This window comes from Colobus angolensis, unplaced genomic scaffold, assembly GCF_000951035.1.
Source record: "Colobus angolensis palliatus isolate OR3802 unplaced genomic scaffold, Cang.pa_1.0 Scaffold1, whole genome shotgun sequence".
NCBI lineage: Eukaryota > Metazoa > Chordata > Mammalia > Primates > Cercopithecidae > Colobus > Colobus angolensis.
In genome coordinates, this window is record NW_012110918.1 from 16,199,375 (window position 1) to 16,219,954 (window position 20,580).

General features: G+C 56.9%; 1 protein-coding gene across 3 annotated transcripts in view; it reads right to left on the reverse strand.

Annotated features, from left to right (window-relative positions):
• Nucleotides 1–926: 926 nt before the first annotated feature.
• Nucleotides 927–20,580, reverse strand: part of TBC1D16 (TBC1 domain family, member 16) — a 78,566-nt gene continuing 58,912 nt past the window's right edge. Inside the window, exons 3-11 of one of the 3 annotated variants that reach the window (XM_011957835.1) lie at nt 15,876–16,037; nt 14,666–14,813; nt 13,631–13,798; nt 12,942–13,090; nt 12,098–12,232; nt 10,885–11,071; nt 7,975–8,154; nt 5,112–5,258; nt 927–4,110 (exon numbers count right to left, since the gene is read on the reverse strand). In XM_011957835.1, coding sequence (XP_011813225.1) covers nt 3,862–4,110; nt 5,112–5,258; nt 7,975–8,154; nt 10,885–11,071; nt 12,098–12,232; nt 12,942–13,090; nt 13,631–13,798; nt 14,666–14,813; nt 15,876–16,037 — 1,525 coding nt within the window. In that variant the 3' untranslated portion in view covers nt 927–3,861. Of the gene's footprint in view, nt 4,111–5,111; nt 5,259–6,911; nt 7,167–7,974; nt 8,155–10,884; nt 11,072–12,097; nt 12,233–12,941; nt 13,091–13,630; nt 13,799–13,975; nt 14,072–14,665; nt 14,814–15,875; nt 16,038–20,580 lie in introns of those variants that run through there. The other 2 variants (XM_011957915.1, XM_011957981.1) reach the window with 2 other exon arrangements.

A 20,580-nucleotide genomic window follows, 5' to 3' on the forward strand; every position in this document is an offset into this window, starting at 1 on the left:
TCTGCACAGCATACAGCGAGGTGCTTCCTTCCCTCTGCCCAGCGAGCCGAGGGTGGAGCCCTGGCACCCCCAGCACCCCCGCAGGGGAAAGGAGAGGCTGCACAAGGAGCAAGATTTCCTTCCCCAGAGGGCATGGCGTGAGCGGATTCCCATCAAGTGGCTATGCCCCAGAGCTATTTCTGCCAAACAAGAAGCAGATGAGGGGGCTTGGGGGGCGGGCCTTACAGGAACACGGAAGCACCACCCCACCCACTGTGGTCTACAGACCGCACCCTATTTCCTGTTGCCACCCCACCTCTATTCTCAGTGGCCTCCTAAAGAGCTGGGCAACCTCTGCCAACCACTGCCCCTTAGCCCAAGGGGAGGCCTGGTTCCAGAACCAGCATCTTCATCTTGTCCTGATGCCCTGCCCGCCCCTGCAGAGCTTCAGACTGGGCTGCTACGGAAAACTGAAAGGTCAGAGGGTGGAGGTCCTCTCCCTCCTGGACATGGAAACCTCCCCCGGCGCCCAACACTTTGGCTGGTCAGGAACAGCGGCTGCTCATAGAGCTGCCCCTCCCACCTTCAGACCCTCCTCCTCCTCTGCAGGGGTGGGCTGGGGCCCTCCCTCACTCCGTACTTGGTCCATGACTTGTGAGTTCTGAGTCCTAGGGGCTGAGACTTGAGTCAGAACCTTCTGGAGCAGCACACAATTCCCCTCTGCACCTGGTGAGGACACCAGGCTCCTCGCTTCCTCCCCAGATCTCTCTGGGCGCTCACCTGACCCCTCAACCCTGGCGGGACCTTCCAGAGCCGGCAAGCATCGAGCCTGACCACGCGGCCTCTTGGGTGCCAGCACGCCCACATCAAAGGTGCCCTCTCTTCCCAGAGGCCCTGAGCAACATCGGGTAACGCTGTCAGCATAGACATTAGCAGCAGGGCCGTAGCACGCGTCAACTTTTAAGTATGCGCACACACGTACGCCAGCCAATAACATTAAGTGTCATTTTAAAAAATGGGTTAAATAAGCAGCATTGCTGAGGATGGCCGTGCAGGGCTGATTATCCCCTATTTGCACGTTCTGGCGGTGGGAAGGCTAGAAGTCTAATGACTGAATTATCGCCCTAATGCCTCTCGCTGGCTGGGAATAATCCCGGGGCAACAGCTGCCGCAGGGTTTTTGGCTGGTTTCCTCTAATTGCATCCAGATTAAGGGAGTTGCGGAGGGGCGGGGCTTCTCCATCCCCCCGGAGCAGCGTCTCCTCCACCAAGCCCTGAACATCCAGGTCACGGCTTCCGAGGTCCTGGCTGGCTGGAGAGGTGCAGACCTCACTGGGGTCCCGGCCAGCCCATGGGAAGCGTGCGGTGCGAGCAGGGCACAGCAGGGGTGGTACTTGGTGCAGAGATGCAGCTGATTGGTCTGGGTCAGGTTTTGGGGAGCAGCAGGAGTGAGAAGCTGTAGGGCCAGGAGGCTCAGAAGGAATGCCTTCTACTAGGACCTTCCTAAGTGAGGGGAGCCCTGGACCTGCCTACCCTCTTCCTCCCTCCCAAACACAGCAGCTCAAAGGCACGAGGTATCTAGTGAAACGCTAGGATCAGGGACGCTATTCTCCTGGAGAGGGTGAGTGGGGAAGGAGTGCTCCAAAGCAGGCATTATTAGGACACAGACTCTTCGGAGTCCCAGTTCTTCAGCTCTCCAAATTCTCAGCCTACTGCCACCCGACTGTGCAGAGGGGACGCTGAAGTGGCAGGTCCATCCCCCACCCCTTAATGCTGAGCCCAGCCACGTGATTTGCTGTGGCCAAGGGGAGGGCTGCAGGTGCGGTGTCTGCCAAGGCTTGGAAAGGCACTTGCCGTCTCTCCCTCCTTGCCTTTGGCTCTGCCATGGCTGGCCTGTGGGAGGGATGCAGGAGACCACAGAGCAGGGCCAGGTCTGACCTCTGCACCATAAGCAGCCCCTGGGACTTAACAGCCCACTGGCCCTAAACAAGCAAGCTCAGCCTAGACCAGAAGAATCACCCCGCCCCAAACTGCTGACTCCTGCTCTAGATCAGTGTTGATTGTTGCAGGCCACCAAGCGTTGGGGGATTTGTTACAGTATTGCTGTGGCAATGGATATAACTGGTTTCTAGCAGAGGGTCAGGGCAGAAGCTCTAACCACCTCCCTAGCCCAGAAAGGCAACCCTCACTTCCCAGAAGCAACGTGGATGAGAAGCCCACCCCACTCCCACTGCAGGACCCCCTACTGCTAGACAGAAATGGTCGGTACCCCAGGATGGGGGCACTGACGGGGCTCCAGGACAGTCTCCCCAAAAGGCTCTTGGGCAGACAGACCTGGGAACTTGGAAGTGCCTGCTGGAGGACCTGGGTTCATGGAGAAAAGAGAAGCCGAGGAGGAGGAGGAGTGGTGACCTCCTCTTTCCTGCTGAGAAACACTGCTTTGAAGTGGCATGGCCCAGCAGTGTCCACCCTCCAGGGAGAAAAGCTTCGGGTGGGAAGAAGCCCTCGGTCCCGGTCCCCATCATGGTTCTCAGCACATCAAGGGCTTTTCTCCCCAGAAGGATGCGATGGAGGATTTCAGGAGGGATTTGGTCTTCCTGCTCAAGGAGTGGCTTTCTGTGCAGATGGCTCCACACTTCTAAGCTGGCTGGGAGGGAACTCTCACAGCATAGATCGCACGCCCTTGTCTGTCCATCTCCAAATCCCAGAAGGAGCAACTGATAGACAATCTTTTGGAGTAGGGAGAGTCTGTTGGGAAGACCTCATTCCCACATAGAAGGCAGAGAGCCCTGAGTGCTGACTCCCTCACTGGTCGCTCTCATGTCTGATCACCTAAGAAGCTGACTTACACATCTGAGTTCACAGGTCCTGCAGGAAAGTGGAAGAGTCTATTTCCAGGTGTCCTTGTCTTGGCTGGTCAGCCAATATACTACCATGTCCCTGGGACAAAGTAGATCATTGTCAGAGGACCTTGCAAACACAAACCCGCATGCATGCAGGCACGCAGGGACACACGTACACATCAACCCATTCAAGCCCCAGCTGGTTGCTGTATTTGGTGGAGCTGACCTTAAACAACACCAAGGAACCTCACGTAGAAGATCCCCAGCTAAGAAAAAGGCATCAGATGCTTCTCCCAACAGCCTGAGGCTCAGGCTCCTGGCAAGGAGTTCCCTTCATGTACCAGGAGGACGAAATGTTTAAATGGATGAACATTACAAGCCCCAGCTCCTCAAACCTGAGTGCTCTTCCACCTCTCTATCCCCATATGGGTTGAGCTTTTTATCTTTTTCTTTTTCTTTTCTTTTTTTTTTTTTTATGGCAGATGTCTTTCCATCAGCATCCCAGCTGTGGCTGGGGAAGCTTTGGGAAGTGTGTTTGGCTCACTCCGAGAGAACGAGGTCTCATGAAGAAGGGTGTCTGGCTTGCAAAGATGTCTCCGGCCCTGGACAGGACCCCGCTCTGTTCTGCAGCCCTCAATGCGGTGGGTGAGTGAGGCCTTCCTCTCCTGTCTCTGCTTTCCTCATTGCCTGGTGATGCTGTCTGGCTGCCCGCGAGGCTGGAGCAAATCCTGGGACGTGTTGAAATCCTCCAGAGCAGCCAGCAGGAGAGCCCAGCCAGCCTGTGTCTCAGGTGCGGTGGCCATGCGTTCCACTGCAGCGTTTCAGGAGCTGACTTTCCTCTGGGTGGCTGTAGGTCTGACTTCTGTCACTTCCGGACTCTAATTTTGTCGTTAGTATGAAAAGGTTCCTCTCAAGTTGCCCAAAAGCATTTTCCTTAGTTTCTACCATCCCCTGTCCCCTTCATGCCCAGCCCCACCCCCTCCCGTGCCCGGGGCCTCTGGGGAGGTCCCCTCAACCCCTGTCCAGTGCCGGGGGCCGACCTATCTGCGGAAGCCGAAGCCGTCCTGCGGCGTCTTTGGGCCCTTCTTGCCTTCCCTCAGGGGCTTGGGGGAAGACATCTCCACCGTGCCCCCGTAGGGACAGCTCTCCGAGCCTGGATGGTGGCCGGTGCACTCCACCGCGGGCATACAGCCACTGTCCCACATGCCTGTCCCGCACAGCTTACACAGATCGTGCAGGCTGCAGGGGATCCGGGGCAGGAGGCGGAACTGGTACAGCAAACTCCTCGCCTGCAGAGAGAGGACGGGGGTGAGGAGGGGCCGGGGACAGCCTGGCAGCCTAGGGTCCCCACGGGAGTGGCCAACAAAGAGCAACAGCAGCAACGGCCTGCACCTCGGGGGCTCATTGAGTCCTGGGCTGAGGGCTCTGCCTGCATCTCCCACCATCACTGGCACCACAGGCCCTGGGTCTTAGGTGGCTGCAGTGACAGGACCCACAAGGCGCTTGGGCTGTGCTCACAAGGTGAGGAAGGTCCCTGAATGGGCTTCACCAGGAGGGTGAACAGGACCAACACCAGCACAGGGCCGGGCCACCCCCAGCCAAGCCCACCTGTCCCTTTGGCAGCACCCCCCTCTCTTCTCTCTTTCCCCCCGCACCTTGCTCCGCGCTCCGCCCCCCCAGCAGCCTCTCAGCTCCTGCAGGATCTGCGTCCTGTGCCGGAGGGGCACCACTGACCTCAGGACGCCCCTCACTGCCCTGAGAACAACCACAGAGCTAACAGGCAACATCTCCAGGAGGAGTCTGGGAAGTGGGGGAGGGGGCCAAAGCCCGAGGCCTCCAGTATTCTGGCTACCCTGCCCCTGGGTCCAGCCTCCTTCTCAGGGTTCCTAGCTCTGGGTTGGACCTGTCCTGTCCGTCAGCCCGGGGAATCCGTTCTCTCCTCAGCCAGCAAAGGAGGCTCCTGTGTCAGGGCTGGCACCCCAGGAAAGTGAGGGGACAGCCGAGGTGACACAGCCAGGCCAAGACAGGTGCTGACCGTGAGGCCTTGGCAGGGAGCCCCCAGTGCTACGGGTGGGGGCAGGGCATGTGCTGGGGGGCCATGGTGGGGATGGGGCTCAGGGGCGGGGCCCACATCTGGGACAGCTTCACCTTCCTGAGAATGAGCCGGTGGGGATGCGGCTCTGGGGGCAGGGCCCACGTCTGGGGCAGCCTCACCTTCCGGAGAACTAACCAGTGGGGCTGGGGCTTTGGGGGCAGGGTGGGGCGGGGCCCACGTCTGGGGCAGCCTCACCTTCCGGAGAACGAGCTCCCCGTTCATGTGCATGGCCAGGTTTCCGAAGTGCAGGAGCATCTGGTCCGTGGCCAGCTGCTGCTCGATGACGTCATCCCCGTAGATGGCCACGATGGCCACGCAGACGAAAAGGTGGAAGTAGTCGGTCTGTGGAGGTGGGTAGAGTTCAGACACGGGCTTCGACCGAGCCCCAGGCCCTGCACTCGGGAGGAAACTGAGTGCCAGGGTGCGAGCGAGGGCTCCAGGGCGAAGTGTCTGGGCTCACAGCCCAGCTCGGGGGCCATGTGGCCCTGGGTGAGCTGCATCGCCTCTTCGGCCCTAAGTTTCCCCACCTGCACATGGGGTCCATCCCAGTACCCGCGTGCCCAGGCTGCTGTGACGTCCACAGGGGACGACGCTGAGCTCAGCCCCATGGGCTGCTACTGCTCTCCTGGGGGGCTGCTCTCCTGGGGGGCAATGTGGGTGGTCTCCATGACGGGGGGGGTGGGGGAGAGCAGGGAGGGCACCTTCCTCAGAAGGCCTGGCCTGCGCTTATGGGGAGGACTCATTTGTAACAGTCCCGAGCAACAGTGTGTGTGGAAGGCTGGGTCAGAACTCACTCCAGTGGGTCGTGGAATGTGCCTCTGGCAGCCAGCCATGGGTCAGCCTATCTTCCTGGCTCCAGGCCACACCCCCCAAATCATGCCCCAGAGATGACTCTAGGGTTTGTGGCTAGAAAAGTGGGAAGATCTTAACAGAGCGGGCACAGCAGCTCGCCCATGGGGTGGCTGAAATGATCGCGCTGTCCTTGAGCCTCTTTTTGGGCGCCCTTTGAGGACTCCGCAGCCCTCCCTTTAAAGAGCGCCTCACAGGGCCTGCCAGCAATGCGCTGTGCACAGCAGGAAGCCCGCGCCAGGTCCTGAGGGCTGCATCCTGTGTGCTCTCCGGCCTGGACGCCTCAAGGCACGCCACCTTTGATGCACACGCACTTCCGGAGGCACAGGAAGGACGGGGGCACTGGGAAGTCCATGTTTAGTCTCCTGACGTCGACCACACAAACCAGACAGAACGGTGTCCCCAGCCCAGGCTGAGCAGAGCACACCATGAGGGCAGAGGCTACAGGCGACTCCCACGCCCCAGCCTGCTCCTGGAGAGACCATGCACCAGGCTGCCCGGCTGCTTCCTCTGAACTAATCTGGGATGGTCTTGTTTTGGCTCTGACGGATCCTTTTGCAGTGATTTGAACTGTGGCTGGTGCGAGAGACCGTGGAGGGGTTGCAGGAAGGTGGACGCCCAGCTTCTCTGGGAGAGGAATGTGGGGAGGGAGAGGGAGGGCACGATCTCCACAGCCTGTACAGTATAGGCGGATTTCAGTTCCCAGGACAGGCAGGGCGTAGGGCCGTCCAGCTCCACCACACGCTGGCAGCGGATGGATAGCATCAAAGGCCTTTTCTCACTCAGGGGTCACTGAACAGTTAAAGACCTCACCTGGCGGCAACCTTCCCATTCCACAGAGCTCACTCCCAGCTCACTGGCAGCCCACCCCGACCCCGTAATACTACCAAATTGATCAAGGGATGGGACCGGCTGTGGCTAAATGGAGCCCACAGTCTGAAAACAGCAGAAACTTGCTTTGTGGATTCCAACAAAAGAGCAGCCAACAGAGATCCCACGTCACATGGGCCTCCTGCCGGAATTCCAACTAGATGTCATCACAGTCGGGACATCATAGGTGCCCTTGGGAAAGGGCCGTGTCTGCTGGGCCACGCCCTGAGTTCACATGTAACATCAGCCTGAACATAAAGCAATGAGGGTGGCAAATTTGCCACTGGGAAGACATGAAATGAGGCACGATTTTTTTCTCTGGGGGTGGTGGGAATGAAGCGTCTCAGACCATCCATGCCATGCTTCCCTCTGTTAATGCAGATCGTCCACCCTGCACGTCCACGTCCAGCAGGCTAAGCCACCAAGGAAACCTAGACTTCGGCCAGGGGCGAGCCAATGAATGCATGCAAAGGTGGCGTGTGGCACCGGCACTCCGTGGCTTCAGATTCTCTTTTGTCAGACATCAGCCTCCTGCAGTGTGAGTGAGGACGGGAGACGCTGACGCAAATGTCTTCCAGCAGCTGGGTGTTTGCCTGCATCTTCAGGGTTCTCTGATGGAGGCTGCTGGAGCTGCCGTAGTGGATGGAGCCTGCTCCTACAAAAGGGTCCAGCCCTCCTGGATGTGTCAATGTGAGGTTTTTTTTTTTAAGGCTGATGGATTCAAAGAGACTTGCTTATCTTTTGACATCTCCAGCTTGTCCCTAATTTGGGCGTTAAGGCCATGTGACAGAGCCAGTGCTGTGCTCCAAGGGGAATTTGCTGAGAAGATGCTGGTGACGGTGGACGGAGACAGGAAGTCGGTATCACTGATTGGAGCCCTCTGGAGGGGCCGACAGGGAAGTGGGAATCTCAGGCCCTTTCTCTGCACAGGAGGGTGACGGGTGAGTTGGCCCTCATCCCTCATGGCAGGGCGGTCCCGAGGGGGCAGGGCGGTGCTGGCTCATGCTCCTGGGTACCGGCATCCTGGGCTGCTGTGGTCTAGCGTAGGCCCCCGACAGTGTCACTCACACTGATTGGTTGTGACAGGAGGGAGCTCAGCCCCAGAAAGTGGTAATGAGTGCAGTCAGCGGGCAATTTGCATCGATTTCAGTGACTGGGGAGGCAAGCTGCAAGGTCTGAAGCCAGCCACGTGGGACGGGAAGGCGGTCGCCATATGGGGGACTAATGTGTGGCTGTGGGTGGGGTGCGGCGAGGCGGACAGGGCCAGCAGGCAGTGTGGCCACGGTGGTTCAGGGGCCATGGTCCCAACCTCCCGGCCCTGGCCCCTGCCCTGGCTCACCTGGTAGTGGGCCCAGCAGGCTTCCCAGATCCGCAGCGCTTCAGCCTCGGGGAACTCCCGCTTGAAGCACAGCAGGAGCCAGCGGTGGCAGAAGAGCATCTGCAGGCCGTCCTCGCCCAGCGAGACCAGGTGCTGGTAGAAGCGCACGTGCGTCAGCCGCAGCAGCTCCCGCAGGTATAGCTGGGAGCGAGGCCAGAATGGGTTAGTTAGCCCCAGTCCCATGCAAGCCTGCTGCCCAGGGAGCCCACTCCCACTGGGGCCCTTCCCCGGGCCACCCCAACCTGGAAAAGCACAGCCAGGGGCCTCTACCCGCTGCACATGCCTGCCCCCCAATGCTTTATTCCACCACTGGAATCGGCTCACACCTGCCTCTGCCAGTTCCTCCCGGATTTGACTGTTCTGGAGGCTGTGGCATGGCCCAGCGTGAGGCAGAGCATTGTTCCCTGGAGTGGCAGGATGCTGGGCAGCCGCTCCATGGCCAGGAAGGCTTCCCACTCTCAGTGGACACTTGGGGGCTGTTTCCCACATCCACCCCTCCTGGTGAGGTGAGTGGATCATCCAGGGAGCACCCCCACCCCTCTTCAGCTATGCTCACCCAGATCTTTCATCTTCCAGAGCTGATTTAGGGCAGGAAGGGGACGTGTCTGCGCCCCAGGATGCTCGATTCCTGCCATTAAGGTCACCTCCCAGTGACGTGGAACAAGATTGGGGCTATTTCTGGCAGCACCCGGGCCCAGGCCACTGACTTCATCAATGTCGCTGGAAAATCAATCTCCAGCAGTCAATGAGTCACCCAGCCATGTGCTGCCATGAGCCGTCAGGGGCAAATGGCATTGGACACTGTAACTGCCTCCCCAGGCAATGTGGACGCCTGACGTCACACCCACCCGTTGAGGCAGAGTGAGCAGGCTCAGCTGGGGTCAGCCCCCCGGCCCAGGTGGAGTTAGATCACAGCTGGGGGGATCCTGGGGCAGGGCTCAAGGCCACATGTCCCCTTCCCACACAGGTGGCCCGTTGTTCCCACGGGAGACTGCGCTGAAGATGTGCGGCCAGCCGTCCGCCCTGTGGCCGGCAGCCGGCTCAGGCCCACCCATGTGGACGACCCCCTTGCAGACGCTCCACTCTCACCCTCTGTGCAGGTGCCTGCACCTCCCTGCTTGGGCTCCTTTGCCTTCGAATTCTCTCTGTTGGCTTCAACCCTCCCAGCCTGCCATCAACGTCCCACTAATAGTCAGTCTACAGCAGTCGTCCCCAACCTTTTTGGCACTAGGAATCCGTTTCCTGGAAGCCAATTTTTCCACGGACAAGGTAGTGTGAATGGTTTCGGGTTGAAACTGCTCCCCCTCATATCATCAGGCATTAGATTCTCATAAGCATCGCACAACCTAGATCCCTCACATGCGCAGTTCACAAAGGGTTCTTGGGTTCGAGCTCCTGGGGGAATCTAATGTGGCCGCTGATCGGACGGGAGGTGGAGCCCAGGCGGGGATGCTTGCTGGCCTGTCCTCTGCTCACTTCCTGCTGGGCGGCAGGTTCCTAACAGCCCACGGACCAGCGCCAGTCCCGGACCTGGGAGCGGGCATCCCATTCTATGAGACACGCTCAGTGGCCTGGGGGTGGGGACCCCCATTCTATGAGACACACTCTGTGTGCTGGAGTGGGGACCCCCATTCTGAGACATGCTCAGTGGCCTGGGGGTGGGGATCCCTGTTCTATGAGACACAGTGTGCTGGGGTGGGGACCCCCATTCTGAGACATGCTCTGTGGCCTGGGGGTGGGGATCCCCGTTCTATGATACACACTCTGTGTGCTGGGGTGGGGACCCCCATTCTGAGACACGCTCTGTGGCCCGGGGGTGGGGATCCCTGTTCTATGAGACACACTCAGTGTGCTGGGGTGGGGACCCCCATTCTGAGACATGCTCTGTGGCCGCGCAGTGGGGACCCTTGTTCTATGTGACACACCCTGTGGCCCTGGCCTTCAAGGCCCTCCATCAGCTCCTCCCTCACTACTGGTCCAGGAAGACCGGGTCACTCAGTCCCACCACCAGGACTGCTTTGCTCAGCCCAGCCTTAGCGACACTCAGGGCCGGACCCCACACACCCTGGAGCTGTCCCTAGTGCAGAAGCCCTCTTGTCCTTATCACGGGCGCCTCCTGCAGTGTTCCCCAACACCCAGCGTCCTCTGCTCACAATGCCAGCTTCCTGGCCCAGGCGGGAAGGTGAATGTCTGGTGACTGCATCCGGCAGGTACTCGGTAGACATGGGTGATGCGTGCTGAGATCAGTGAGCAGGTGCCCTGCCTCGGTCCCACACACTGGCCCACTGGTGCTGCCCTACGCAGCTGGGCTCAGCCCCATCACCGACATTCAGTGCTTCCTGGTCTACACAGGGCTGGTCCTTTTAAGGAGGCCTTGATGGGAGACGTGACAGCTGGGCACCCCAGGGAAGGGGTGGGGTATGAGGACTGCCCCGGAGACCTCAGGGAGTTTCAGGAGCCCCCCCCCTTCCTGTCTGCACTCAGAAGCCCTGGCTGTGTTGACTTCTGCGGGGAGCAGCTTAGACACACCTGAGGATCCATTTCCTAAAGCTCAGAGGGGGCTGGGTGTGATGGTGCCTCCCCTTCCTTGCCAGCCAGGGAGCTTGGGCCAGGTTGTCACATGCAGGGGTGGGAGGCCACCAGAGTAGCCCACACAACACGGCCTCTGGACCTGCAGGGAGTCAGGGGGCCATCCCCGGAGATGCAGGGCTAAGTCACCCATATCCCACGGGCAAGTTCTATCCTGGCGTTTTCGCTGCCCACTGACCTATAACAGCCAAGCCACGCGTCACCACGGCAACCCTGGCTACAAGGGGAGAGGCAGCGTGGGCCCCCGCATGCCCTCGGACGCACCCATCCTCTGAGCCTCACCAGTTGTTTCTCCATGTCCTCGTCCCGAGGGGAGCTGACAAAGATCGTGTTCTGCATCAAACCCACAAAGCACCAGAAGGTGTCTGATTCATCCAGCACCTCGGCCAAGATGGGCGCCACCAGGTCCGACATCCCCTGGGAATAGCCGACGGCAGGGTTGTACACGGCATAGTTCAGTAAGATTCTCCTGGGAGGCAGTGGAGACAGCAGTAAGTGGGGATGACCCTCACCACAGCACACTGCCCAGCCCGCAGAACCCTGAGCTGGAGACCCCGCCTTCCCTCACTTGCCTTCATCTCCGTGGAAGGCAGCTCTGCCATCATTTCAGAGCCCAAGCTTAGGTTCCAGACACACAGACCCTTGCTTTGCAAAAGGTAATGGCCTGGCTGGGCATGGTGACTCATGCCTCTAATCCCAGCACTCTGGGAGGCTGAGGTGGGCAGATCACCTGAGGTCAGGAGTTCGACACTAGCCTGGCCAACATGGTGAAACCCTGTCTCTACTAAAAATACAAAATGTAGCCAGGCATGATGGGGTAATCTCAACTACTAGGGAGGCCGAGACAGGAGAATAGGTTGAACCTGGGAAGTGGAGGTTGCAGTGAGCCGAGATCACATCACTGCACTCCAGCCTAGATGACAGAGCAAGCCTCTGTCTCAAAAAAAAAAAAAAAAGTAATGGCCTGCTATTAGCTGCTGTCTAGGCCCAGAACCTTGAGCGCAGGGGTAAGGGGGAACATGGGTCTGATCTTCTGAAGGGTGGACTGCCTGTGACAAGGGGTGGGCTGGCAGGGACATTTCTGTGGGCTGCTAATTTTGTGCAATTATTTGCTAGGCTGCAGCAGAATGTCAGAGATGCCAGCCTCTGGCTCTGTGTGGCTGTGTGACTGCAGGGCCACCCACAGGGAGCTGGAGGGGGTGCATGGGGAAGCTGGTCCATGGTTGGTGTGAGCCAAGCAAGGACAGGCTTCGTGGTGCCCAGGGAATAGAGGGGCTCTGCGGGCCCCACTGGCAGGGACCTGGGTGGCTTCCCTGGGATGCCATGGCTCTGAGATGCCAACCGAAGTAGCTCATGGGTAGCGTATCCTTCGCTTCTGGGGCCTTGACGTATGAACCTGGAAGAGAGGCCCTGCAGAAAGTCGCTGGGGGCTCAACCACTTCCCAGGGCGGTCAGGTGAGACGTGCAGACGTGCAGATGGCGGGGGAGGGAGTACCTCATGCTCTCCACGTTGGGATTGTCTTCCCCTCGGAAGAACTGGTTGTTCCGATCTGTCCGGACCACGTCTTTGTCCACAGTGAACTGCACATTGCGCCAGAATGCTCTGTGCTCCTCAGGGGTCATGGAGAGCCTGTGTGGAGCCAACCACCGAGTTGGGGTCAGCGGGTGGCACCCGGAGGCATCGTGTGGTGCACACATTCCAGGAAGCCACGCTTCCTCCCAACCCCTGTTCCCTGGATGGGAGCTGGGTGGCTGCTGCCGGCTGCAGACCCTCCCCGATGTGGCGGATGGGTGGCATGTATCCAAGGCTCCCCCTGATATTAACTCCGCCTCACAGGCTCCAGCGTCCCAGAGAGAAGAACAAGTTGCAGCCCAATGGGTAATGAGGTCTTGGCCCTGGCCCAGTGTTCTGGAGGGGAGCTGAGCACAGCCCAGTGGCTTCACCCAGTCCCAGCCTCCTGGAGAGAGAGCTGACCCCAGTCCTGGGGTAGCAGAGCCCAAGTGGGACAGAGTCTCCGGATGCCTTCACCCCTCCAGGCCCTGCTCCCAGCCCCAGCCTTCAGCTGTGGGACGTCAGCGCCTAGTTAAGTCTGTTGAAGGAGAATTCTAAAACCTTGACATGTGAGCTAACGAGCCCCGCAGTTCCGAGGCCCGAGTGCTTGGTTTAATGACTGCACTTATCCCACCCTATCACTCACGTTCCTGGGAGACCCATTTTTGAAAGAAGCTATGGGTCACGAAACATATTATCAATGCTGAATTGCACCTCAAATTGCCTTTTCAAATGACATTTTCCTCTGCGGCTCGGCGGGGTGGGCCGGGCTGGCCCCGGCGGTTACCTTTTCTGCTGGATCTCAGAGTACTCCTTTCGCTTCTGCAGCCGCAGCGCCTCCCGCTCCTCCGACGTGGACTCGTGGCTGTAATAGCGCAGCAGGAAGGGCCAGACCTCCCCCCGGATTGACACATCAATGCCGCCAAAGAAAATGGCCTGGAGGAAGCGGCAAAAGTTGGGGAGGGGATAAAACAGGGCAGCTCAAAGAACCCCCAAATCCCCAGAGATGCGTGTTTTGGTGGCTTTGGTGCGCCTCGATTCAGATCTCTGCAATTTGCACATATTTACAAGGGGAAAGCAGTGGTCTTCAATTCCCATACAGGACACAAACCCGGCTCATTTCAATGTCAATGCCCCCCCTGGGGTGGCGCTCAGATTAACGTGTCGTTCTCACGTCATGGCCTAATCCCTGGTTTTGGAAATGCTGCATTTCACTGCAAACCCTTCTGTGCAGGCTGACACGGTATCCCCCCAAACCCTCGAGGGAGGTTTTTTTTTTTTTTTTTTTTCAACGCAGCAGCTTTGATTGCTTTATCGGAGTGTTCACAGAGAGCCTCACACAAGAAAACGGGGCTCTCCCAAGGAGGTGGTCCGTGGGTGCGGGCGGGCAGCCAGACCCTGGCCTCCTTCCCTCCTGCTCGTTCCCGGTTCCCGGCCGGCTCTCCATGGGGCCAGCGGGGAGGGCTCAGACCTCACCTTCCGCAGCTTGTACTCCTCCTCCACCTGGCCCAGCTCGTTCAGGTGGTTGAGCCAGGCAGAGACGCCGAGCCTCTTGTACATGCTCTCCTCGGGGTGCGTCTCGGAGGATGGCAGCTTGGAGCGGCGGATGGAGAACTGCATGCATGTCTTATCGGGGGCGACCTGCTGAACGGGAGGAAAACTGGGCAAAGGTCAGGATCTCAGCCGTGCGGCTTCAGGGGCCAGCGGTGCTTTTCCCAGGATTAAAAGCCTCTCTCTCTTCTGAAAGGAGGGCAAGGGCCGTCCCTTGCATACAAACCCCTAAATGGTGAGTGTAATTAGGCGCAATTAAAATGAAAATACCTTCATCTTAAAATCGGTTTCCCTCTGCGGCTCTCTCCTCCCTGGCCCACTGTGCCGCCGCCCCCCACTCTCTCCAACCCCAGCCGCAAAAACGGAATTAATGCCTCGTTCGGCCTAACTTCCCTCTGCCGGGAGGGCCTGCAATGAATTACATGTGATTGGCCACATACAAAGGGATCGCTGTCCTGCGAGCAGGGAGCCAGCCTGTCAGATTGTCTCCGCGAGCAGTCACGAATCCAGGGCAAAACTGCGGCTGACATTTAATTCAAAAATCAAAGGTTGTTCAATGTAGGGGGAAAAAAAGCCATGCTACTGTAATAAGGGAAGCCAGCAGGAGGCTCTGTGGGAAGGAAGGGAATTTTAAAGTCAGCCCTGTTTCTAATAAGCACATACAGTATCTTAAACAGATAATTAAAGAGCTCTTATTACATTTGTACATAGATTGAGCAAAATATGGCAGGAAGTCTTGTCAAAACACGATTTTTCAAGTGCAGGGCACTGACTTTACAGAAAGCCCTAGGCACAGGTTTCAAACCTGAAGTTGCTGCTCTGAAGGCCGAAAGCTACCATGGGTCACACCCCGTAAGCCCCCGGGCCCGGGAAGCCAACACAGGACCCAGGAGGGAGACGGGGCCCGTGGGGGGTGGGAAGTGTCAACCACGGGACGTCTGGGGCGGTCTGCTGGGCTACCTGGTCTTTGAGCTGCATCTCGGTGGAGTATTTCCACTGCTGGAACACGTCAGACAGCTTGTCCAGGCCACCGTGGTGGAAGTGGAAGACCTTGTACTGGCTCTCTCGGCTGGCGACGACCAGCTGGCCGCTGGTGCAGGCCTCATCGCTGAAGGGCCATTGGAGAGGGGAGAGGAAAGCCCGATGAATATGTAAACACGGGGGTTTTATTTCCAAGTATAATCAGAGGCCACTGTCGCCAACCTCAGGAGCAGGAAACAGTCAGTCCAGTGGAGTTGGCTGCTGGCGGGAGGGGACAGAACTACACAGAACAAAAACCGTCACCCCCTTTGCTGAAGATGACAAAATGGCTCCTTCCTGGGGGGCCCTGGAGCTCCTCTCTGGAGACCTGCCAGAGTGACCTTCTCCCCACCACCACCTGCCCAGCTACATGGTCCCTGCAGTCCGGGAGACCTGGGTCCCAGTGCTGAGTGCCCTGGAATCCAGTTTTGAGCCCTGGCGGGCCATGTGCTAAGAGAACCTCCTGGGAACAGACCTCCTTCGTTGCGTGTGGGTGGAACTCTGGGAGAACCCTCCAGGGAAACTCACTAAACATCCGTCAGTGCTGTCAGCCCAACCCCGGCTGCCCTTAGATGAAAGGCTGGAATGTGGCTCTGGGTCTGGGAACCCCCCCAGCTTCTGGACACGCCGGCTTCTTCTAAGCCCGGGCCTCTTATTGGTGCTGTCTGCGGCTGGGCAGCCCTGACTATAAGGAGGAGGATCTGATGTGGGGAATGACTGCAGGAAACTAGGCATCGCCCACCCATCACGAAAGGAAGGGAGCCTCCATCCGGAAAGCTGCGGCCTGTCCCGCACAGGTGGCCGAGCTCCAGAGCATCTCCCAGGGATCAGAGAGGCCTGCAGCTGCTACTCTCTGCCCTGGTTTGGTTTCTTCTCCCAAGCCAGAGTTGCAAGCAGTCGCTGGCTACCATCACGCTGAAGGCAGGGGAATGAGTTTGGTAGCTCACCTGGCCTGAGAACTGCCAGGGAGCCGCAGTGGGGAACCGCTGCCCACAAGATCAGTGAGGGAGGAAGGCAGACGCTTGGGAAGACTCCATCCAGGGCCCTGTGAACCCACGCCGTGCACTGCACCGGCCACAAAGCACAGGCTGCCAGGGAAAGCAAGCACACACAGACCAACTCCCAGGAGGCGCCCAGAGATGCTTCCTACCTGAAGAAAAGGCGGAGGGAGCGCATGTGGCCCAGGTCCACGCGGAACACGCCACAGATCTGCTCTAGGGCACACACCCGCTGCGGCTCATCCCAGCGCGGGGTCTGCAGGAGGCCGTTGCTGTCCGGGAACCGCAGGCCGGTGTCGGAGCTGGACGGGGGGCTGGTGGAACAGGTCATGTGATGATGGCCACACATCTCCCTGCCCACACCACCCAGAGGGGGACAGGGGACATGGGGAAAGTCATTTAAACCTACGCAACAAGCGTAAACACACATACAGGCACGACTGAATATGCCCTGTAAACACCTGTGAATGAAGGCATGTATGAACCCCACGGCACAGTTCTACTTCCACTTGGATGGGAAAGCATTTTCACGATCAAATTCCATTCCACTTCAGCAGAGGCAGTAAGTCGTCATCGTCCCGAGAGCCAAGATCACATTGACTGGGGTTCCTCGCTGGGTGACCTTGGCCAAGCCACCAAGTCTCTCTCAGCCTTCGTTTCCCCATGGGTAAAGGGAGGAGAATAACAGGGCTCGGTTTCCCTACAGCATGGGGCTAGGCTTTACGGAAAGTAGCTGTTCTGTGATGATTTTAGATAGCATGGGGCTTCCGCCATGGTTTAAACCGGCTCGTTGTGCTCCTGAAGAGTAGTGGTTCGGTTTACGCTTCGGTTAGGAAACATGTGAGTTTTCAGTACTATTAATAACGTCATGAGCATTTATGAAAACACTGACTATGGGCCTGGCCCTGAGCTAATGCTTCTCAGGTGCTTTTATTGCATTTAATCTTCACAAAAATCATCTGAAATGAACAGTGGTATTACCCCATTGTAAAGAAGAGGCAACTGAGGCCCGGAGAGGTTAAGTAACTTGCCCAAGGTCACACAGCTGGCAAGTGGTGGAGCTGAGATTAGAATCTAAGCTTTGTGGCCCATGTTCTCACCAGCATATGGTGCAGCTGTCTGCAGTTCAGCAGGACAAACCCATTTATTCTGTTATTTTTTGTGAGTTTGTTATATTCCAAATTGCTAAATATTTTATTATATGGATTCAGCCACATCACAGGTTAAATCCTGTCTCTTGAGATTTTTTCTTTTCTTTTCTTTTCTTTTTTTTTTTTGAGACAGAGTCTCGCTCTGTCACCCAGGCTGGAGTGCAGTGGCGCGATCTCGGCTCACTTCAACCTCTGCCTTCCGGGTTCAAGTGATTCTCCTGCCTCAGCCTCCCAAGTAGCTGGGATTACAGGCGTCTGCCACCATGACTGGCTAATTTTATATTTTTAGTACAGACAGGGTTTCACCACGTTGATCAGGCTAGTCTTGACCTCCTGACATCAGGTGATCCACCCGCCTCGGCCTCCCAAAGTGCTGGGATTACAGGTGTGAGCCATCGTGCCCAACCTTCTCTTGAGATTTAATAGTAATGTTTAGCAAATGCCTGCTAAAATAAAACCAGAGTAAAGGCAAGACTCAGTTCTGGACCCCAACTGCAGCGTCCCACAGAGACTCAGCTGTGTTCACTGCGCCTGCCTTCCTGTTTGAGCTCAGAACATAAAGTGTTGCAGGCAATCAATCCAGAAGCACTTCCTCCTCCAAGAAGCACCAGGTCTAAGTAAATAAAGCTCCTTTGGAGGGTTCCAGCACAACCCCTCCCCACCTGGAACTTCAAAGAGAGAAACCTGACTGGCCTTTCTAGAACCTTCTACGGCATCAGGCATCAGGAAGGCGGCCTTTCTTCCCCACCTGCCTAAGGAATTCAGCTGAACAGGTCCTCCCACTGCTGGGGTCCCTGGGCTCTCAAGGAAACAGAGTCAGGTAAAACTAGATCAGAGATGGGCACATGGGCCCATCGCCCGAACTGCTGTGGCTGTGCCATGGACGGGCTCAGAAGGCCGAGGGCTCCCGAAATCTTCTCAAGCTGACCTCTGACCCTGTGGGAGCTGTGCTTCGGAATCGTGGCTCACAACACAGGGCAGGTCTCGGATCTGAGGCCCCACCGCACCCATGGGTGCCCCCTTTCCTCATCTGCTCACTGAACCGCGGGGCTGCTGTGGCTGGGAGAGCTGCTGCCCCACGTGCTGCCTGCCGGCCTGACCCACCGGGTGGGGCCATTAGAAGGTGGTATCCTTTCCGGCCTCCTCCCCCAGCCTTCTTACCACACCCAACGGCAGAATCCCCTGAACCTGCGTGTCCCTCCCAGCACACTGTGTCCCCCTCACCGTACGGGGCAGGCCAAGGTTCCCAGAAACCAGACAGAACACAGAGACTCGCTTTGGCAGTCACGGGTGGAAGGCCCCCTCCCTGCTGCTGTGGCCAGAGAAGGCTGGTCCCCTGGAGGGCCAGAGCCGATTTCAAATCAGGCAAGAGTCCCGGACACAGGGGCCACCGCACACCTCCCCCAGCAACGTGCCTCCGGGCAGAAGTTGGCTTAAATCCTCTCACAACCCCTTGGGGCAAATTATTTGCACTAATTAATTGATTGATTCATTAATTCAGGACACTGTGCTTGGGACCTACAGCTGGGTTCCATAGGGTCCAACTAGAGCAAAGGTGATGGAGACCTCAGTTTGCTTTAATTGGGGTACGTCTGGCAGGTACCCTGTGTGGTCATGGAGGACGAGGTCTGGTGCCCCTCAAGGCTGCTGTGGAGTGGGGGTCGCATCGTGTCTCTTCATCTTCAGCTCCCAGCCCTGGCTTGGCACAGAACACACAGCCATTTAACAGTCATGCCTGAAGTGAAAATGTAAAGTGTCTGGGAATTTTGAAGTCAGAAAAAAATGTTTAAAGAAAATAAACTACAGGGAAAATGAAATATGTACAGTGTTTTATTTTTGCTTATCTTTCTATACACGTAAAGCAATTTGGTTTTAAGAATGTTCATATATGCTCCAAATAATTTAGCTTGTTCATAAAATTATGTGATGCATTAAAACCAAAAGGATGGGTTTTGGAGGCAATAACTCCCAAGATGCTATTACGTTAAAAATATCTCATACATAAAACTAGAAGATGCTAAACTTTAAGAAATGTAGCAGTTCTTCATTCCTATCATTTTCTGAAGACCACCAAAATGTAAAAGCAATAATGAAAAAGAGTCAGTAATATCACCGGAAAACACGAAAACCGGGTTCTCTCTCCACCACAGTAAACTATGCCACGTCAGATACACAGATAGAGATTTGAAATGGCCTCGAATTCTTCACAGCTCATCTTATCAAGGATAGCACCTGTCTCTCCACCCCGAATCTAGGTGGGCCTTTTTTGACCAATAGTATGTAGCAAACATGATGTTAGGCGAGTTCTGGGGCCTGGGCAGCCCCTCACTCTCCCTCTTGGCACAGGCAAGACAGACAGACAAGAGTTCATGAGAGACACACTCAACTGGCAGTCAGCACCAGAGCCCCGACACCTGTCAACGGAGGCCATTCCAGACCCTCCACCCAACCAAGCCTCCTGGTGGCTGCAGCGACCTGAGTGAACTCCAGGGAGCCCAGCAGACCAGCCTGTCCCAGCCCAGCCCAAACCAAAGGCCTGTGAGCAAAGAAGCGGTTTTTTGTTTGTTTGTTTTTTAAAGACAAGGTCTCTCTCTGTCCCCTTGGCTGAACTGTGGTGGTGCGAACACAACTCACTGCAGCCTCAACCTCCCAGGCTCAAGCGATCTTCCAGCCTCAGCCTCCCAAGTAGCTGGGACTACAGGCACTCACCACCACACTCAGCTAATTTTTGTATTTTTTATAGAGACGGGGTTTTGCCATGCTGCCCAGGCTGGTCTCAAACTCCTGAACTCAAGCGATCCGTCCGCCTTGGCCTCCCAAAGTGCTGGGACTACAGGTGTGAGCCCCTGCACCGGGCCCGGTGGTTGCTTTAAGTTGCTAAGTTTGAAGGTGATTTGTTCCACAGCGATAGATCACTGACACACGCAGGACAGGCCAGCTCTCAGAAAAAGCTTGAGGGGGAGGAAGAAACCTTCAAACATATTGAGCTGTGGTTCTCAAGGTTAGAGGCACCAGGGCCACATTTTAGCATTATTTAAAATACCTAAACTGCTAACTTTCCTCTTGCTTTTCTTTGTCCTGAGCCTTCTGAGGTTGCTGAACAAAAAGTCGATGGGAACCCAGCTGTAGGTCCCAAGCACAGTGTTCTGAATTAATGAATCAATCAATTAATTAATGCAAATAATTTGCCCCTAAGGGGTTGTGAGAGGGTTTAAGCCAACTTCTGCCCGGAGGCACGTTACTGGGGGAGGTGTGCAGTGGCCCCTGTATCTGGGACTCTTGCCTGGATAGAAATGGGCGCTGACCCTCCAGGGGACCAGCCTTCTCTGGCCACAGCAGCAGGGAGGGGGCCTTCCACCCGTGACTGCCAAGGCGAGTCTCTGTGTTCTGTCTGGTTTCTGGAAACTTTGGCGTGCCCCGTTCAGTGAGCAGGACACGGTATGCTGGGAGGGACTTGTAGGTACTGGAGGAGTGGGCAGGGTGTGCTTGGGGTGCTGGGTTGGGAGAGGAGGGAGGCTGGAAAGAATGACACCCCTTTGGTGGTCCCCCATAACTGCCAAAACCTGGAAGCCACTAAGACGTCCTTTGGTAGTGAATGGATAAATAAGTTTAAATAACTGTGGTACAGACAGACAAGGGAATATATTACTCATCATTAAAAAGAAATGAGCTGTCAAGCTGTGAAACACCACGGGGGGAGCTTCGA